The following is a 17821-nucleotide window of genomic DNA, read 5'->3' on the forward strand; positions in this document are numbered from 1 at the left end:
ACGCCCAAGCCAGATCGGAACCCTCTTGTATGTGCGTATACTGCATATACTCTATCACAGCTGCGCCGGAGCCGAGGTGCCTCAACCAAAGATTCTCACGGACAAGCAACCGTTGGTCTGTAAAGTTAGCAGCGAACTCCAAGGGACGGGAAACGTATAGCTGGCGGCGGCAGGGTTATGACGTAAAGTGCGCTGAGATGAGCTAATTCGCTGGGGACAGGGTAGCCGCTGCCAGCAAAAGGCGTGGATTTTAGGACCAACGAGAAAATATTCTGACATTTTACTTTCTCACACAGGAAAAAAAGGGATGACACAAAGAGCGCCTATCACAGCTGTGTCAACCCCTTTTTTCCTGTGTGTGTGTCTTTTGCACCATTCTGAACTTCAATCATGAACCAACTAGCCCCGAAGCAAGTTCTTTTACTTTCTCCCTCGGAGCGAACAAGCGAAAGCCGGCTTGGAATGGAAACAGAAAGCGGCAGTCATAACCGTCGCTCCTTCGCGTACACCAAGGCCTCATAACGGCCCCGTCGCCGCGGTATCAGCAGTGCGCCCTCATCCCGCCCCCTTCGAAACAACAGAAGAATGGGGTCTGGAGAGAAAGACGGGGATCTGAGATTACGCCCCGTAAAAAAAAAGAACACGCCACGCGAAAGGCAACACCGGCGAGGCAGGGGGAGAAGAAGCGCGGCCGATAACGCTGTGTAGAGAGAGAGACTCGATGGGATAACGTAATTACACCTTGCACACAAAGGATGGAGGTCCTGGTGAAAGGAGAGAGACAGACGTCAATCCCCCACGTATAAAAATGACAAGCAAGGACTCCGGGGCTCAACTTGTTTGCTACCCGGCACATAAAAACGGAGCAGATAAAGCGCAATTCGACCAGTCTCCTGTTAAAATTAACCCCTCCTTGACGGTTTGTTAATACCACGGTATCTTAAGATGGCCTCCGCGCGCAGGTAGTACCACCGCGGCTCGCGAGCAACGCCGCTGTCGCCCCACCGTTGTCCGCACCACGCGACTCCCGGGGCCGCTCCGTGCTTCCGCCACGCCGCCGACAACCATTATCATCGTTCCGCCCCACCGCATGCGCACAGACGAGCCCCGCGCGCGGAAATCGGTCACATGAGCAGATACAAAATGCCAGCTTCGTGCGGCTCCGCTCCTATCGCCGACGGCCGGCGGCTCAGGAGGGGCCGTTTTCTCCAGGACAGGATGAAAACAACGGAGTCTTGATAGCCAGCCAGCGGACTGCGCAGCTGCCGAGACGCAACAATAGCCTCAATAATAACGGCGTCAACTACGTCGCCACAACCATGGCGGCTGCTGCGACGGCGCCATCTTTTTGGGATCATCTCTCGGTCTCGACGGCGGTCGCGCCGCCTAGTTGGGCTAGCGCCTTAATAGCGACGACGAGCATAGATGGTCCTTTGCCGACCCCTGTACACAAAAATTCCCCAATAAGCGCGCACGACTACATTGTGCAGCCGCAGCCACAGCCACTGACAGTGCGATTCCTGATCCCTCGAGGAACCTGTCGAGTTTACAGGCGCGCTGACAACCTCGAACTGAGGCAAGGCAGAGCCACCAAGTGTGCCGCTTTTGAAATCTCGCGAACCTCGCGACTACGCTGAAATACACTCTTCGGGCTTGCAACTGTATGACAGGGCGCGCATCCACCTCGCACCAGCAAGCAAGCACGTTCGGCCGCCTCCGCATATCGCACCGCAGGTGCTCGGACGAGCCGCCGAAGAGGAAGAAGGAAGCTGCCCTAAACGCCATTCCCGTCGCCACGCACCAAAGCGCGCCGGTAATAAAAGAGAATGCTTTCATCCATCATCAACCTTACTCGCTTCTTGTTCTCTCTCTCTCTTTTTTTTTTTTTTTGCGTGGCTTTGAATACCTCTCAATTGCAGGCCGGCGCTGTACGCAGACTCTTTTCTTCGTATTCTTCCCAGATTGTAGGCTCACACGCACCATTCATTCGCTGAATGGGACCCGTCGGCGTCTCGGAGGAAGCGTAATAGAGTTACACGCTTCGCACACTGCCATCACGATACCGGGGGAGAGACGGATCTCGCTGTCAAATGCCGACTGCCGCAGCTGCTCCGGCAGGACTGGCCGAACCGGCAGCAGCAACTCTCCACTTAAGGGCTCCATTCGCGCGACGCGAGCACAGGGCAACTCGGATGAAAGGATGCGCACAAGTTCTTCCAACGAGGATGGCTGATACACACACGGATGCGGCGGCTTCGCAAGATGCGCTAAAAAGGGAAAAATGCAACGTCAAAAAAGAAAAAAGAACATCTAAATTCCCGACAGCATCAAGAAGAAAATAAGGAGCCTGATATATCGAACAGGACATCAAAAGCGAAATGCCACGCGCGCGCGCGCTCATACGGGTTGCCGCCCTCTCGACGCTGCTCCTGCGAGAAGTGGCAAACTTACGGCTGCTGCGCTGCCGGAGGATGAGCCTGTCGCTGTAGGGACGGATACATCGCCCGCGCCTCCGGTCGCACAGGGACGCCACGAGCAGCGCACGCACATCACCGGCTACGACGCAAGTGGCGGCGACCACTGCACCGTCGGCCGCTTGGGGCGTAACTACGCAGCCAGGTGCGAAAGGCGCGTACAGTCTGTTCGCACAGACAGAGCGAGAGAAGGAACGTGAGTCCGCGCACGGGAACTTTCCGTGCTCGTATGATCGGCGGGGCCGAAAGGAGCCGACAGGATGTCGGAGGACGAACGGCTCGAGTGTAGGGTTGCTGCTGCCTCCTGCGCGTCTCGTCTCGCGCGCGCTTCCCGTCGGCCGGCCGATCGCGCTCTCTGCCTCCGCAGAGGCTCACGTTCGCCGAGCGCTGTGCCGCCGTCGGCGCAGCACTAGACGACGACAAAGGCCGGAAGGCGAGAATGGCGACCAACGTACGCACATACGCGTCTGGCCAACGCGAATCGCCCGCGGCGGTTGTCCTCCGCACCGCGATCCTGTGTTGAAAGACGACGACCAGCGTCGGTGCGGCGACAAAGGACAGCGGCGAAGACAACGGACAGGCAGAATGGCCGCACCGCCGCGGGAAACCGGCTGCCACCCCCGCTGCCTTTTCCCGGAAGCTCTTCAGCAGCATCCTCCGCGAAAGACGAGAAGTCTCGAAGAGCAGGGCGGCCGGAGCTGTGGGAACGACACTCGCCTGTCCTGTGGAGCGAGGACGCTGCGGGGGCGTCGCCGTCATAGGTCGGCACACTCACTCATGAGTGCACTCATATCGCCTCACTCACACTCACACTCACGTCTGTGAGTGTGAGTGTGAGTGAGTGGTCGTGAGTGCGAGTGGACGTGAGTGTGAGTGCGAGTGAGTGGATATGAGTGTCGGTAACCAAGAGTGTGAGTGCGAGTGAGGGGATGTGAGTGTGGGTGGTCTGAGTGTGAGTGCGAGTGAGTGGTCGTGAGTGCGAGTGGACGTGAGTGTGAGTGCGAGTGAGTGGATATGAGTGTGGGTTGTCATGAGTGTGAGTGAATGGTCGTGAGTGTGAGTGGACGTGAGTGTGAGTGCGAGTGAGTGGATGTGAGTGGGGGTGGTCATAAGTGTGAGTGTGAGTGGACGTGAGTGTGAGTGGACATGAGTGCGAATACGATTGAGTGGATGTGAGCGTGAGTAGAGGTGAGTGGGTATGATTGATGAGTGGATGTGAGTGGGCGTGAGTGGGCGTGAGTGGCAATGAGTGGTTGTGAGTGGATATGAGTGGATATGAGTGACAATGAGTGGTTGTGAGTGGCAATGAGTGGATGTGAGTGGCAATGAGTGGATGTGAGTGGTGGGTGGAAGCGACAGCGAAGTCGGTCGCCCATGTTTCGTGACGCTGATACCCGGTTAGCTATTTTCATGTTGTTGACAGCTGCGGGGAAGAAAATATTCACTACTGAAGGCGCTCGAGGCAGCATAAGGCATCATGCCGGTGTCTTTGGACAACCGAAGGAAAGGATTCCGCTGGCACGGGAACGGCAATCTTTCGTTGCTTTTGTAGTTCACCGTCGGCACGGGCGCAGGCCCTTCGCGGATGCAATGAGCCGCTACAAGTTTTTTGAGACCCTTTATCGAATTTCGCGTTGCTAGTCCTGAAAATATAGATATATGTCTCTTGCCACGCTCCCCGCATGGCTCGATCTCGTATACATATGAGTTAAAATGCTTACTGCTGAAACAACGACTGTCCGCTGCTCGGCAATAACTACCGTAAGTTGGGACCTCGGGTGCTGCAGTGGACTTCGGTTTTTTTTCTTTGCCCAGGTGTGCGCATTGCAGAGCTCTCGTCTGGCCGTAATTTGTTCATAGGCTCTAACCCATGCGGTAACCCGACCTCCTTTATCCCAGGTCTTGAACTGCACAAACCCGGCTCAAGCCCGGAAACGACGCGAAAACCAAGTGCGCTTTTCGGTAACGCCAGAGGATTCTTGTTTATATCATGTACTTAAAGAGCCCAGCGTCGGAAATCAAGCATGTGGCTTTTATAATTTTTTTTTGTGTGCATAGCATCAGGCATGGTAATATCTTTGACGCCCAAGGAGATATCCAAAACGGCAATATTTTATGTTTTAATTTGCGCCAGAAATTATTGTTTCGTGCTGATAGTGGTAGTGAAGTTCGCGGTCCTGTGCATTGTTTGTCGCGTCCGGGTTCGCGATAAAGGAATGTCCACTGAGTTTTTTTTTTTTTCTGCCCTCCGCACAACTGCAGGGAGGGGGATGAGTCACATTGGCTGCCCAGCTGTATAAGGGGAGCGGGATAGCGACGGATTCCGATAATAAGGGAAAGGTCAAACACACTCCGGGAACATATACGTCAGGTCGCATCCCACTGTGCACGTTCTTGCGGAAAGGCGGATCCTCGTCGTGTAGCTTTTGTCCCATGTCTATGGCAGCACGCGTTGACAACTTGAGGCGCGGTCAACAGGACATTGCCACGCTAGCTACAGGCTTGAAGACAGTTTGTAAGTGACGGTACTCAACAGATGGGCCTTGAGTTGACTTTCCCCGAACCTGAGTTTACCAGAGGTTGAAACAACCTGCACCGTGGGAAATCTAGAATGTTTGCGGAGCTCGCGGGACGAAGGGAGAAACCTCCGAAATCTTGATGGTGGAAAATGTACATATTTGGGCAGTGTTTGTGGAGGTGAGTTATCTTTTTTCCAGAATAACTGATTGGCTGTGTTGTCCTTTTACAGTTGTTGATTGGCGACGTTTTCCTTTCCCCAATGATTTATTGGGTTGATGTTTGTGGAGTTACCTGATTGGTTACTGTCTCCACCGACGGCAGGGTCATAAGGTTTAAAATCAAGTGTTTGGGCGGGACCGAGGGCTGGTTTCGTCACGTAAAGCTAGTGGTCAGTGAAATGTAAACAAGTTTTCTCCTTGGTTGTATCTTTCTTTGTTTTATTAATTGGTAATAAAAAGTTAATCTCTCCAGAAGTGTCCTCTGGCAACGTGATCGAGCAATATCGAATCTGCAAGACGTCAAGCACCCTTCAATAATCATCATCAACGTAATTTACCTCTACAAGATTGAAAGGGAAACTCAACTGTGATGAAACGTTGCGGCGATTTTCGGCAGTGGATATGAGGTGGCAACCAAATAGCCGGACCTTTTTTGATTGGTTGGACGTATAGGTCGAAATTAATTTTTATGTATTCGGGAAAGGGATAAAAAATAGAATGTGTCTGAGTATTGTCACCGTTTCACTCGAGAAAAAAATAAAGAAAGCAGTACACGCGACTGAAAGTTAATAAGAATCAAGCTAGGACGACAGTTTTCGTTTCGCTTAAAGGTATCGTGCAAGCGAGTGCTGCTAAGGCACTGAAGAAAAAAACATACGACGCCACAGCCGAAAATGTGACCAGAAGAGAACAGAAAACTGAGGGCGGCGGGCGGAAGGGGGGCCAGGAACTTTTCACAAACAGTTCGAAGGGTGCCGACATATGCGACTCTGGACTGTGCTCGCAGCACAGGAAAAAGTTGAATATTAAGCTCCTCCACGCTCTTCCCGTAGTCCAAAAAAACATGTTTTTTCTTTGGTCATGAATAGGCTCCCGTCAGCGTCATGTAAGCAGAACTACGCCGTTGGCAATATGAGCAGGTGGGGGCTGCCCTGGCAAGTCAACAACTCAAAAGAAAACATTCGACAGAAGTCTGTCTTGTTAGGGTGCTGGCAGAAGGGGTGCTGGCAACGCACAAACCGACCAGCTCTATTGGTCACCTTCTCCCCCGCCCAAAAAACCGGCAGCCCAGAGAAAAGGCCCAGGGCGTCGTGTACAAAATTCCGTGTTCCCTCTGCCCGGCTTCGTACATAGGGGAAACGAAGAACTTCGCGGAAAGGATGAGCCAACACAAAGCGGACGTCCGTCACATGAATCGTCAACGCAGCGCCGTGGCCGAACACTGCGAAGGGTGTGACCATCCAATTGACTTCGACAGCACCATTGTATTGGAAACGGAAGCTAACCCACGCAGGAGGCTTCTACTCGAGTCGTGGCACATTCAGCAAACACGAGAGAATGTTAATCGTTCCCTGGGGACTCTCCCCTCATCCTATGTCCATGGCTGCGGCCATTGACCCGGAGGTCCTCCACGCAGGGGCTTAAAGGGGTGGAGACACCAAATTTATGGTTCGCGCGTTCTTAGTTGCAAACGTTTCTTATGGCTCCAGGAAGCATGATACACACTCAAAGATTCATATATTCACAGTGAATAATTTATTATAGCATTTTTAGGTGAACGATTTTCGGTTTCGGTTTCGGAACGCCGAGTTGTACAGTGACGTCACAGAGGGGGAAGATCAACTGCTTCGCTTGGTCACGTGGGCCCACAAAAGTTGTGACGCACCTACTGCTGCATCGTCTGCTTTCCCACACACGTGCTGACCAGCGCATATGAAAACAAACAACTGCACGTCTAGTCCCAGCAGCTCGGATTCTGACAGATCTGATTCCAACGAGTGAGGACATGACTTTTTTTTTGTTCGCACGCTAATATCGCCTTCGCGGGTTCGCGTGAGGATGCGAAACACTTTGCAAAATGCCAGTAAGCATCGCTGCGCCGCTCTACCCAAGCTGCGCCCATAACCGGTGTCACACTTCGCTGCCGTGCAGCAGTACCTGAGCGCTGCTTGGGATGGTGTACAAATATCACAAGAAAAGACAAGATCGCCTTGTTATCAGAACTGCCAGCTATACTCGAGCAGCGACAAAGCATGTCTGCTTATGTTGGGAGCTTTCGGCAACGGCACCGCTCGCGGGCGCTCCGGGCGACGAGCTCTGCTGCTGCCTGGCTGCCGTGGTCGTCGCTAGGCCTATAGCCTGTTTAGCAAGCGGCCGGCGCTTCGGAAGTCGCCTGCGCTATAATAAAAGGCCTACTTTTCACAAATAGCTGTAGTGTTAACAGAATCATCTCACAATAAAATAATAGTATGGTCAATCTCCTCGACGCCTTCGGCAGCGGAGCTAGCGGGCGCCAGGCGAGCCGGACCCCGACGTCGCGCCAGCGGCAGCTGCTAGGCGCGGTTGTGAGAAATTTGCTCATATCACAGTTGTTACCTCTACTAGCAGCTCAGTATTGGTCAGCGATCCTCAAAAATGACACTTTTTTCACATTTCTTGTCCAATGGTTTATTATTTACGTCAAGAACACTCTTTAGCTCGCTTTTATGACGTCGGCAGACGGTATCCAGGCTGACCTACCGGCCGGCAGACTCGGCGTACTTCACGTCCGCACAAGAAAATACAAACAGCCATGCCACCAGAAAGGATGCTTTCTAGATTCGAGATACGACAGCATGCATCTGTGCTAAAAGTGGATCTTTCGGCAGCGACACTGCCTGCGGCAACGCCGGCCGACGACCTGCGCGCTGGTCCCAGACTGCCCTAGTCGTCGCTAGGCCTAGCTGCTTTCGATATCGACTCCGCAGCTGAGGGAGCTTCGGGACTGGCCAGCGCTCAGAAACGTGCTCCGCTCGGCACCCCTTTACTGTGAACTCGTCCCATAATAAAAGATATCCTCGATTTCCACGACGTCTTCAGCAACAGAGCTAGCAGACGGCAGGCGAACCGCACCAGGTAGCAGCAGCACAAAACCGGCTATGGGATGAAATTTGCTTGCATCGCAGTCATCACTTCTACCAGGAACTCGGTATTTGCCAACGATCGTCAGAAACGATGCATTTTTGATATTCATATATCCCAGGGTTTGCTATGAACGTGAACAAACAATACTATCGCGTTCTTCAGATGCCGGCGGTCGGCACGAAGACTGGCGCAGGCCGCCCGGCTCCAAGGAGTGCGCCCTATGTCATCATGACGCTGCCGCTCTCCGCGCTCGCATTGGCTGCCGCTTCCCGTCGTTGTTGCCGCGAGCGGCCCGCCGTTGACATCTAGCAGGCCGGACGCAGGCAACGAGCTGCAATCGGACGTTGCGACGCTGTTCGCAACGGCGCGCCGCAAACCGAGCGAGTGGCGGTTAGCAGCAAACGCGGCTCGCTGGTGCGTCGACTGCGCTCACGCGGCTGTGCCCCGCTCATCGTACGTCACTGTATTTTGGTATGACGTCACTAAAACTTTATTTTTCTACACCCCTTGTGACGTCATGGTTGATGGCTCTAGCGAATGGGTCTAGGTCGTGAGAGTGAGCATTTAGGTAATCTTTGGAACCGAATTAAAATATTTTTTAAACGTTTGTTGCGTCCAACACCTGGCAGTGACTGCCCTTGCATACATAGGAATCCCATAGCAGGCTTTTTATAGCTTCAAAATTTGGTGTCTCCACCCCTTTAAAAAGCCAAGCTGCGCTCGCCCGTAGTCACACCGTGAAGAAGGGGCCAATCCGGTCCCGAAACGTCGTGTTTTTTCTGTTTTTTCTGTATTTTACTTGGTTGGCGTCACTTACCTTCTCCTAACAAGTCAACAACTGCATACAAGCCAGGGTGTCGAACCGGAATTTTTTCGGGTTCGGTTCAGGTTCGGGTTCACGCCTTTCGGGTTCAGTTCCGGGTTCGGCTCCGGAGCGACATTCCGTTCCGGTTCGAACCGCTCCGGATAGCGCCGAACCGGTTCAAACGGGTTCAAACGGGTTCAGGCTATAAAAAATTCTGAACGTAGGTTTTTATTCAACCTTGTTTTGCTGTTTATTTTTCTTTGTGATATCAGCATATAACTGCAAAATTTGCTCACTGCGAGATGTTTTACTGTCCGCGGCAAAAAGATTTAAATTAGCGCAAGAGCCGCGAAATCAAATGAACTCAGAATTAGTGTACACCGGCTATGTATACTAGACTCTATCTGATGAGATACATAAAAACAAACGCTGATGGATTTTTAATCTACAAAACCTTTCAGCTTCAGCAGTTTCGGAGTCCCCGTCAGGCGAGTGATATAGTCTCTCTTGAAGCTCGTGTCAATCGGGAATTTCTCCGGCGCAAAATGCTTAAACGGGGGCCGTCAGGACCGCTGCATGCGCCCACTACGAGCGGAGGTTGCCTTGTATTTGCAGGTATATACAGCCAAGACATCTTTCTGTCACCACAAAAGCGGCTTGCCAGTCACCCTCCCACTCTGGCACACCTGCAGCATACATCTAGAGAGTTTACCAGAAATATTTTATATTCATCACCTGCTCTACATCGCCTTTGTAACTCGCATTATATATCTCGACCACCTATAGCTGAGTTTCTTCAAAAACACAGCAAATCGTGGCTTGTAGCTTCTACAGTGTAAAATTAAGATTTTGGCCTATGCTGATGTCGTCTCCGTCTCTTGCTCTGATGAAAAGAATGTGATAAAAAAGCAGGCTTGCACTGGTTGGGGGCACTTCGTGTCTGTACGGACACAAACTTGCGACGTCTTCGATGCGACGTTGCGTTGTGACAATGTAGCAATTGGTGCATTTCAAGAGGAGGACCATAAATTCGCTAAATAGAGTTTTTGTGAATTTTCTGGGGCGCTTTCAAAGGGAGCCCAAGCGTGAACAGAATTTCATGCTACCTTGTTACAGTATGGTGCGTCTTTCGGGCAGTTTGTGTCCACTAACCTGTTTCATGATTTTTATTTTTCGAAACCGAAAACCACCGCTTCCTGGCAGCTGTGCTTTTTAGGCGTCTAAATGATCATCTGTCTTTTATGTACATAGTCGTGAGGGAATTTTGTGCTGACACACTCCATTACCTAAATATTCGCTAATCCTTAGAATACCTGTACGGCTTCTCCGGAAGGCAGCTGACAAAGGTTCTGATCGGTCATTACTTCCTCTGCGTGCAGCCTTACCTAGCCTTTCTTGACAGCCTTATATTAAGACGAGTTCAGAGGATGTACATTCAATAGGCCCCAAAAACCTTTCTTAGACTTCAAAACGTCGACCTTACGTGTTAGGACATGCCATCGAGCCAAGTGGACGTTTGTGCCATGATCAGTGAATTGCTACATCTGCAAGCAAGGAGGAACTATTGAACAATGAAATTATTTGTGACGCTATGTTCGTTTGAGGCATAGCTCACTTCAGCAGTCTCTTAAAAAGGACATTGAGGTCATGCCTTACACTATATGATTTGTGCCAGTAATGAAGGACACCGGAATTCCGTGTGAACTTTTCCTGTTAATAAGACTGCTTAGCCTGTGAAGAAGCTGCATGCTTGACAAACACGCACAATCGCCGCTTTCAGCGAGGTCACTGTTCAGAGAACAGTTCATTTTAGCTCAGATCGTATATGCTGCTAAAGTTCAACCTCCTGACTGTTCGCCCTTTCTTGACGTGTGCGCCTTCAGGAATTTTTATGTGCGGGCAGAGCAAGGGAGTGATAGGGGCATGAGGCCGTATGCCGAGGTCGCGGAATTCGACCCAGTCCAGCAAGGCAAGACGAGGTCAGGTAGGTTCCTGATATTCCATGAGGCAACAATAAAAATAATCTTCGAAGATGGTCGAGTAAACTAAGGCATCAGTAAACGAAGCTTCTTTGTTGCGCCCGCCACCACTGGCTCGATTGCCACTCAGGATTAGAATATTGTAGTTGGTTTCTTTACTGCGTTAGCAGTTTAGTCTCCTTTCTCAAAAATTTCCGTGGGGTGTGTGTGTGTGTGCGTGCGTGCGTGCGTGTGTGTGTGCGTGCGTGTGCGCGTGCGTGTGTGTGTGTGCGTGTGCGCGTGCGTGCGTGTGTGTGTGCGTGTGTGTGTGTGTGTGCCTGCGTGCGTGTACGCGCGTGTGTGCGTGTGCACGTGTGCGTGTGTCCATGCATGCGTGCGCTTAAGCATGTATGCACACGCGTGCACAATTCGGTAGGCACACATCCGGGCACTCACTAGCAAAAAATTGAGAGGCGGTTGCAATTGGCGGTAATGCGAAATTTAAGCGCAACTCATCACACGCTACCTGGCATGTGGCGTATTATGCTGCTAGCCACTCCTGGGGTCTTCCCGTGGCAGCCACCTTCCAGGTGGCGTTCAATTCGCTCTGCTACTTGAACAACCGGTTACGCCGGCTACGCCGACTTCGACGCAGAACGCGGGAACGGGCGCATAATAGCTGCGGTCTAGAATACCCCATCTCAAGAAGTACTTCGATTTGGGCTAGTTGGTTCATATTTTGAAAGTAGTTCGGACGGCGCGAAAACAACAAAGACAAAGGAGACACGAACACAACAGGACGGGCGCCAACTTGCAACTGAAGTTTATTGCACCAGACCCCTACATTTTATGCATCACCCCAGCCATATCTCGCAAGCCTATCACACATCAAAACGAAATTGTCATCAAAAGTGCTAACACCGGAAGTAGGCGCAACTATTACAGACAGATATGCATTCTGCACTATACACATGATAACATTTTCCTTATTTTATAAGTCTCGAGAATAGAAGAGCGCGCAACCCACATGAAAGCAATTCTTTCTGAAAAGAAATACAAACGCTTGAACAAGGCAACCAGAGCGCAAACTCAACAATCCTGATTTAACACAAATTGTGATAATGAAAGAATGACCAACAACAAACGCGGAAAATTTTTGGTGGACATGAAAACGTAAACCTTCGGGGAAACCTCCCAGCGTCAATGAACTATTTCTAGCGTCAAAATCATTGAGAAAACCTCCCAGCGTCAAAGATAAAACGTAAAATCTATGCATCTAGGTGTATGCATAGGTGTATGCATAGGGTCTTCAGTCTTGGTGTATGCATAGGTGTATGCATAGGGTCTAGGTGTAATCTAGGTGTATGCATAGGGTCTTCAGTGGCACCTGTACTCTGTGATATTTTCTTGTCAGCTGTTGGGAACCAAATTAAAAGTCATCTTATAGACCCACGTGTAGTATCCATTTTTAGATATGTGGACGATTTTTTGGTTATAATGAAGAATGTTCATGAGTCCGATCTAGCTTCGGCGGCAGAAAGTGTGTTATCAGTCTTCACCAATAACAGCCAGGGCCTCAAGTTCACGTGGGAGTTACCAGTGAATCGTGAACTGCAGTTTTTAGACGTTAGATTGGTTTTCATGAAGGATCACCTATGCTGGGCATACAATCCCAGATCAAAGAAAGGGCTGTTGCCGTTTGATAGTGCTCATTCAAAACTCGTAAAAAGAGCAATAATCGTTAATTCCCTTCTGAGCGCTTTAAGAAAGTCGTGCCATCACAGGATGTCATCGAGCTTTGCTGCCCAAATTCAGAGGTTACATGAAGCCGGTTACCCGCCCCATTTGATTTTGGCTGTTTCTGAAATGTTAGTTCAGAGATTGAAGCGGCCTCGGGATGAGAAACTTCTAGAAGCAAAAAAAAAAAAAAAATCGGTCCCTGTGATTCCCTACATGCATAAGGTTTCCCATGGCATTAAAAAAGTAGCAAGCAAACATCAGGTGCAGGTTGTGTTCTCGGCCCCATCAAAGTTGTCAAAGATTTGCACTATGTCAAAACCTGAGAAGAAACGACCGGTTTGCCCTATTAAACATCAAAAACAGTTCACGAAATGCAGATCACAAGTAGTATATCAGATTCCTCTAAGCTGTGGTCTTGTGTACATAGGGCAAACCGGTCGATGTTTTAATGAACGGGCCAGCGAACACATGCGGAATGTGCGCCAACAACATGGAAGTTTCCTTGCTGACCACTGCAAGACTTGCAAAGGGTGTAGTCCGGATTTGAGCAAAACAGTTTTTTTGAAGAGCGGTAAAGACAGATTTGAGCGGGAAGTAGTGGAGGCATTTTTTATTAAGAAAGCGGGAAGCGCATGCGTGAGTAGGCCTTCAATTTCAATTAGTGACGCTGAGGTGGCTTTTCTCGAAGGCTGTCTTTAGATTTTACGTTTTATCTTTGACGCTGGGAGGTTTTCTCAATGATTTTGACGCTAGAAATAGTTCATTGACGCTGGGAGGTTTCCCCGAAGGTTTACGTTTTCATGTCCACCAAAAATTTTCCGCGTTTGTTGTTGGTCATTCTTTCATTATCACAATTTGTGTTAAATCAGGATTGTTGAGTTTGCGCTCTGGTTGCCTTGTTCAAGCGTTTGTATTTCTTTTCAGAAAGAATTGCTTTCATGTGGGTTGCGCGCTCTTCTATTCTCGAGACTTATAAAATAAGGAAAATGTTATCATGTGTATAGTGCAGAATGCATATCTGTCTGTAATAGTTGCGCCTACTTCCGGTGTTAGCACTTTTGATGACAATTTCGTTTTGATGTGTGATAGGCTTGCGAGATATGGCTGGGGTGATGCATAAAATGTAGGGGTCTGGTGCAATAAACTTCAGTTGCAAGTTGGCGCCCGTCCTGTTGTGTTCGTGTCTCCTTTGTCTTTGTTGTTTTCGCGCCGTCCGAACTACTTTCAAAATACCCCATCTACCTGCAGCCGATCTACTTGAGGTGCAGGGCTGTGAATGCTGCACGTGTGCCGGCGCAAAGCGTTCCACAAAAGAACGCGAAAACGCTAGCGAATCCTGACGCCGCGGTGCAAAAACTTGTTTTTGAGTCGTCGCGGTGGTGAGCGGCGAGATTCCAACAAGTTGCAAATTTTCGCTGGGTCGCGCCGCTCAGTTGCCCATTCGCTTGCATGTGAACCAACCTTAACAAACAACCCGAAGCGAGGGTTCTCCCACAGTTTTCGCCCTCACCGTTCGACCACGTTTTTTATGTGGCACTCTCGGTAAAAGAAGACGCATTACGTTCGCTGCTATTGACGAGGGTGGCGCTGGTGAACACTCTCATGGTTCGGTTGCGCTACACCCGGGTTGCACCCCCGAAAGCATGAAAAATTAGACAGTCGTCGCCGCCGCGCGGAAGTAGCGGACACCTTAAATTTCCTCACTGTGCGCTTTTCTTTATAAGCTACCTGTGTAGCCTCTCCAGAAGGCAGACGACTCATGTACTTACAGGGTATTTGTTTCCTGTACTGTTGTATCGGCAACCTTTTCTGGAGTTCCTTAACAGTGCTTTAAAACGTGTTAAGCGAATGTACATTTATTTCTTCTGCTGCAAAAACGTTCTTCTCTAAACTTCACTCGCTGACGCTGCCTATCAAGGCATTACTTCATGCTGAGCAGATGTTTGTGTCATGGACGGTAAATTGACGCCTGCGCAATGCGCCAAAGACCACTGACCATTGTTTTATTCTGTGCAATGATGCTAAGTTCTTCTGGGACATAATTACGGCGAACGTACACTTGAGAAGGACATTGGAATCTAGAATAATCGATTGGTGGGCGAGTTGGCACATGACGTGGTTGCACAACGTGATTGGGTCATAGCGCCTATGTTTCACATATTTATTGTACTTAACACATAAAAAAGGCAACCATTCTCAGTCAGTGTTTTACGAGTTAAAGCAGTGCTAACAATTCGAGTAAAGCTGTACGTAAGCATGTGAAAGAGGGATACTATAAAATCCAACATTTCACGTCAATCTGGCGTAAAATACTTTAGAATTACCAAAAGCACATTGCGGAAACGCCAATTAGCTTTCTTCCTAGACACGAGACCTCTTTCAGTTTTGTTGTTGACCTGGATGCCATTTCGACTGGATGCCATTTCCGCACTCCATTGCGCCGACAGCTTTCGCTGAGTAAATCTACGCGCTGGCATATGCCATTTGGTCTGGAAAAAAATGAAAAAAGTATACCGTGTTGCACAAAATGTGCGGCTGAACCGAGTCCCGAACCGGTTCGGAACGGTTCCTTTGAATCGTTCCGGTTCGGGTTCAGTTCCAAGATGGCGAAAAAAATTTGGGTTCGGTTCGGTTCCAGTTCCGGGCAAAAATTCGGGTTCGGTTCCGGTTTCGGGTTCAGGTTCGGTTCCGGTTCGACACCCTGATACAAGCTTCCGCTGCATGTTGCGAGGCTTGGTTCTCATTTGTGCCGCCTAATCTTCGGCATTTGGCGAGTGAAACCGAAATGAGCTCGTGAAATGCGATTTTGTTCATTTTTCGTGTACAGCAAGGGGATTAACTTCTGTTGGCACGCACCGATTTCAGCAATCTTGCCCTAACTGATATCTGCATGGACAGCATGAGGCATCATTTGACGCAGATACTATGATTTCCACCAAGAACTTCTGGATGGCGCTTTTTCCCAGTAAACTCATATCATTTCAGATTGGCTCAAATTGGCTAACAAGTTAGCTGCATATGCATTCTTCCGAGAACGACGTTGGAGAATAATCGGGTGCAAAGTAAGCACCCCCTATTACCACGCGGATGCGCATGTGGTCTCCGCATGCACTGGCCTCAAAAACACCGCGTTGGTTTGTAAAACTTCCTTCAGACAGGGATTATGGGCAATACAGAAAACGTACTGCCTGCAGATATGTGCAGTACACATATCGGTCACACATAGTAAGCTTAGTAGGTTTTGTAAATGGATTGATAATGGCAACCTCCCCTAGCATCGTTATTACGCGGGGAAATCCTCTGCTTGCGACCCATTCCAGCCATTTTCCTTTGCGTGAGGAAATCACTCGATCTTTTGAAAAACACGCTCCATTTTCCATGCCGCGAAAAGTATTCATAATCGTCACTTGACTCCAATGAGTTGATGCAGAGTCACGGACACGTCATTGTCAAGAAAGACCAAATCTTGGTAATTAGAAACCATCCAAGAATATTGTCCAGGCAAACTCATTATTATTACTTGCACACCGTCATAGGCACACGCACAAGGGAAGGAGGTGCGCCCCCCCTCCCCTTCCCCCCAAATAGCCAAGTCTGCCCCATACATTTAATCTGTCGGACCTATTCGGTCATTGTTTACAGTGCAGTGCTACCGCCAAGCAGGTTTTTGAACGGCCAAAGACCTCTGATGTTGCGTTTTAAGAACTGTTTACTTGCCAGGTCATTTTGGAGGCAATCTTTTCAGTTTCTTTTTTGCTGTGACAGTAACCAAAAAACAAATCTGTCATAGTTTCTGTGGTCTAGAGAGAACGGAAATTACTCCGGAAGCGCGATGCTACATCAATGCTTCAGCGACGCAATGACTGCCTTCCTCTGCCGGTACTCACGTGGTGAACAAGGGAGGGAAAGCCTCAGGGTGTTTGCGAACGTTTCAACAAGAGGACTGTCTTCGTCTGGGTGGAGACAAGACCTCTTGTGGAGACGCTGGAAATATTGTGAATCTTGCCCCTCACTTGTTCACATTTTGAGCGTCAAAAAAATCAGCCGCGCTATATCCTCTCTACACCCTATATTCCTCTGCCGATGTTACAGATTAAAATAAAAAACTACACCTCTATAATATCCTGTATATTTAGCAATTCTATCACATGGAAATAAATGTTTTATAATCATTCCTCATATTTGCTCTCCGTTTTGGCGGCAGGGGCCTAGGTGAGAGGTGGTTGGGGTGGGGGGCGTGGAGGAGGGGGGGGGGGGGGGGGGGCACTGCGCTAAAACTTGGCTCATTCTCATGGAGAACCCTGCGCACGCCTATGGACACTGTTCAAAAACTTGTCTAAGCATCTCAGCTGCTGACGCTATACAGGCAATCATCGTCTCAGCAGCAAGCGCAGGAGCACAGGTGCATAGCATTCGGTGCATGGAATATGCGTGATGAGTGACTACTTTCTTCGAGCATCGAAACTGTGCAAATTGGCCAAATAGCCCGACAAAGCCTGGGCAGCTCACCACCACATCTTTGCGACTCAGGATAATGTTGGGGGAGCTACGAGGGCAGTCGCCGCGCCAGTAAATCTCTCATCCCCTCCGTTGTCAGCAAACAAGGAAACAGTACACTGAACGTAAATGCGAGTGAGCGGACATGAGTATGAGTGTGAGTGGAAATGAGTGTGAGTGAGTGGTTGTGAGTGCGAGTGGTCATGAGTGCGAGTGAGTGGTTGTGAGTGGACATGAGTGCGAGTGAGTGGTTGTGAGTGTGAGTTGTCATGAGTGCGAGTGTGAGTGAGTGGCTGTGAGTGTGAGTGGACATGAGTGTGAGTGCGTGTGAGTGGTTGTGAGTGCGAGTGGTCATGAGTGTGAGTGTGAGTGAGGGGTTGTGAGTGTGAGTGGACATGAGTGTGATTGCGAGTGAGTGGTTGTGAGTGCGAGTGGTCATGAGTGCGAGTTTGAGTGAGTGGTTGTGAGTGTGAGTGGTCATGAGTGCGAGTGTGAGTGAGTGGTTGCGAGTGTGAATGGACATGAGTGTGAGTGTGTGTGAGTAGTAGTGAGTGCGAGTGGTCATGAGTGTGAGTGTGAGTGAGCCACCGCTCATGGTGCCGAGGTATGGTCGCCGTTTCGCTGTTGCTATGCGCGCGAGGCGAAACAGAAACGAACCAGCCGCCACGGCGCCAAGGTAGCTGGTTCGAACCCGGCTACGACTGC

General features: G+C 49.9%; 1 protein-coding gene across 4 annotated transcripts in view; it reads right to left on the minus strand.

Moving 5' to 3' along the window:
• Positions 1-17821, minus strand: part of LOC149364976 (uncharacterized) — a 184839-nt gene that overhangs the window by 94985 nt on the left and 72033 nt on the right. Inside the window, exon 1 of one of the 4 annotated variants that reach the window (XM_089574972.1) lies at positions 2452-3221. The exons of the other annotated variants lie outside the window; for them this stretch is intronic. Within the exon in view, the coding sequence (XP_089431098.1) occupies positions 2452-2501 (50 nt within the window). The 5' untranslated portion in view covers positions 2502-3221. Of the gene's footprint in view, positions 1-2451; positions 3222-17821 lie in introns of those variants that run through there. 4 annotated transcript variants of the gene reach the window in all.

Source organism: Amblyomma mixtum, chromosome 2 (assembly GCF_055824585.1).
Source record: "Amblyomma mixtum isolate Tamu chromosome 2, ASM5582458v1, whole genome shotgun sequence".
Classification (NCBI taxonomy): Eukaryota; Metazoa; Arthropoda; class Arachnida; order Ixodida; family Ixodidae; genus Amblyomma; species Amblyomma mixtum.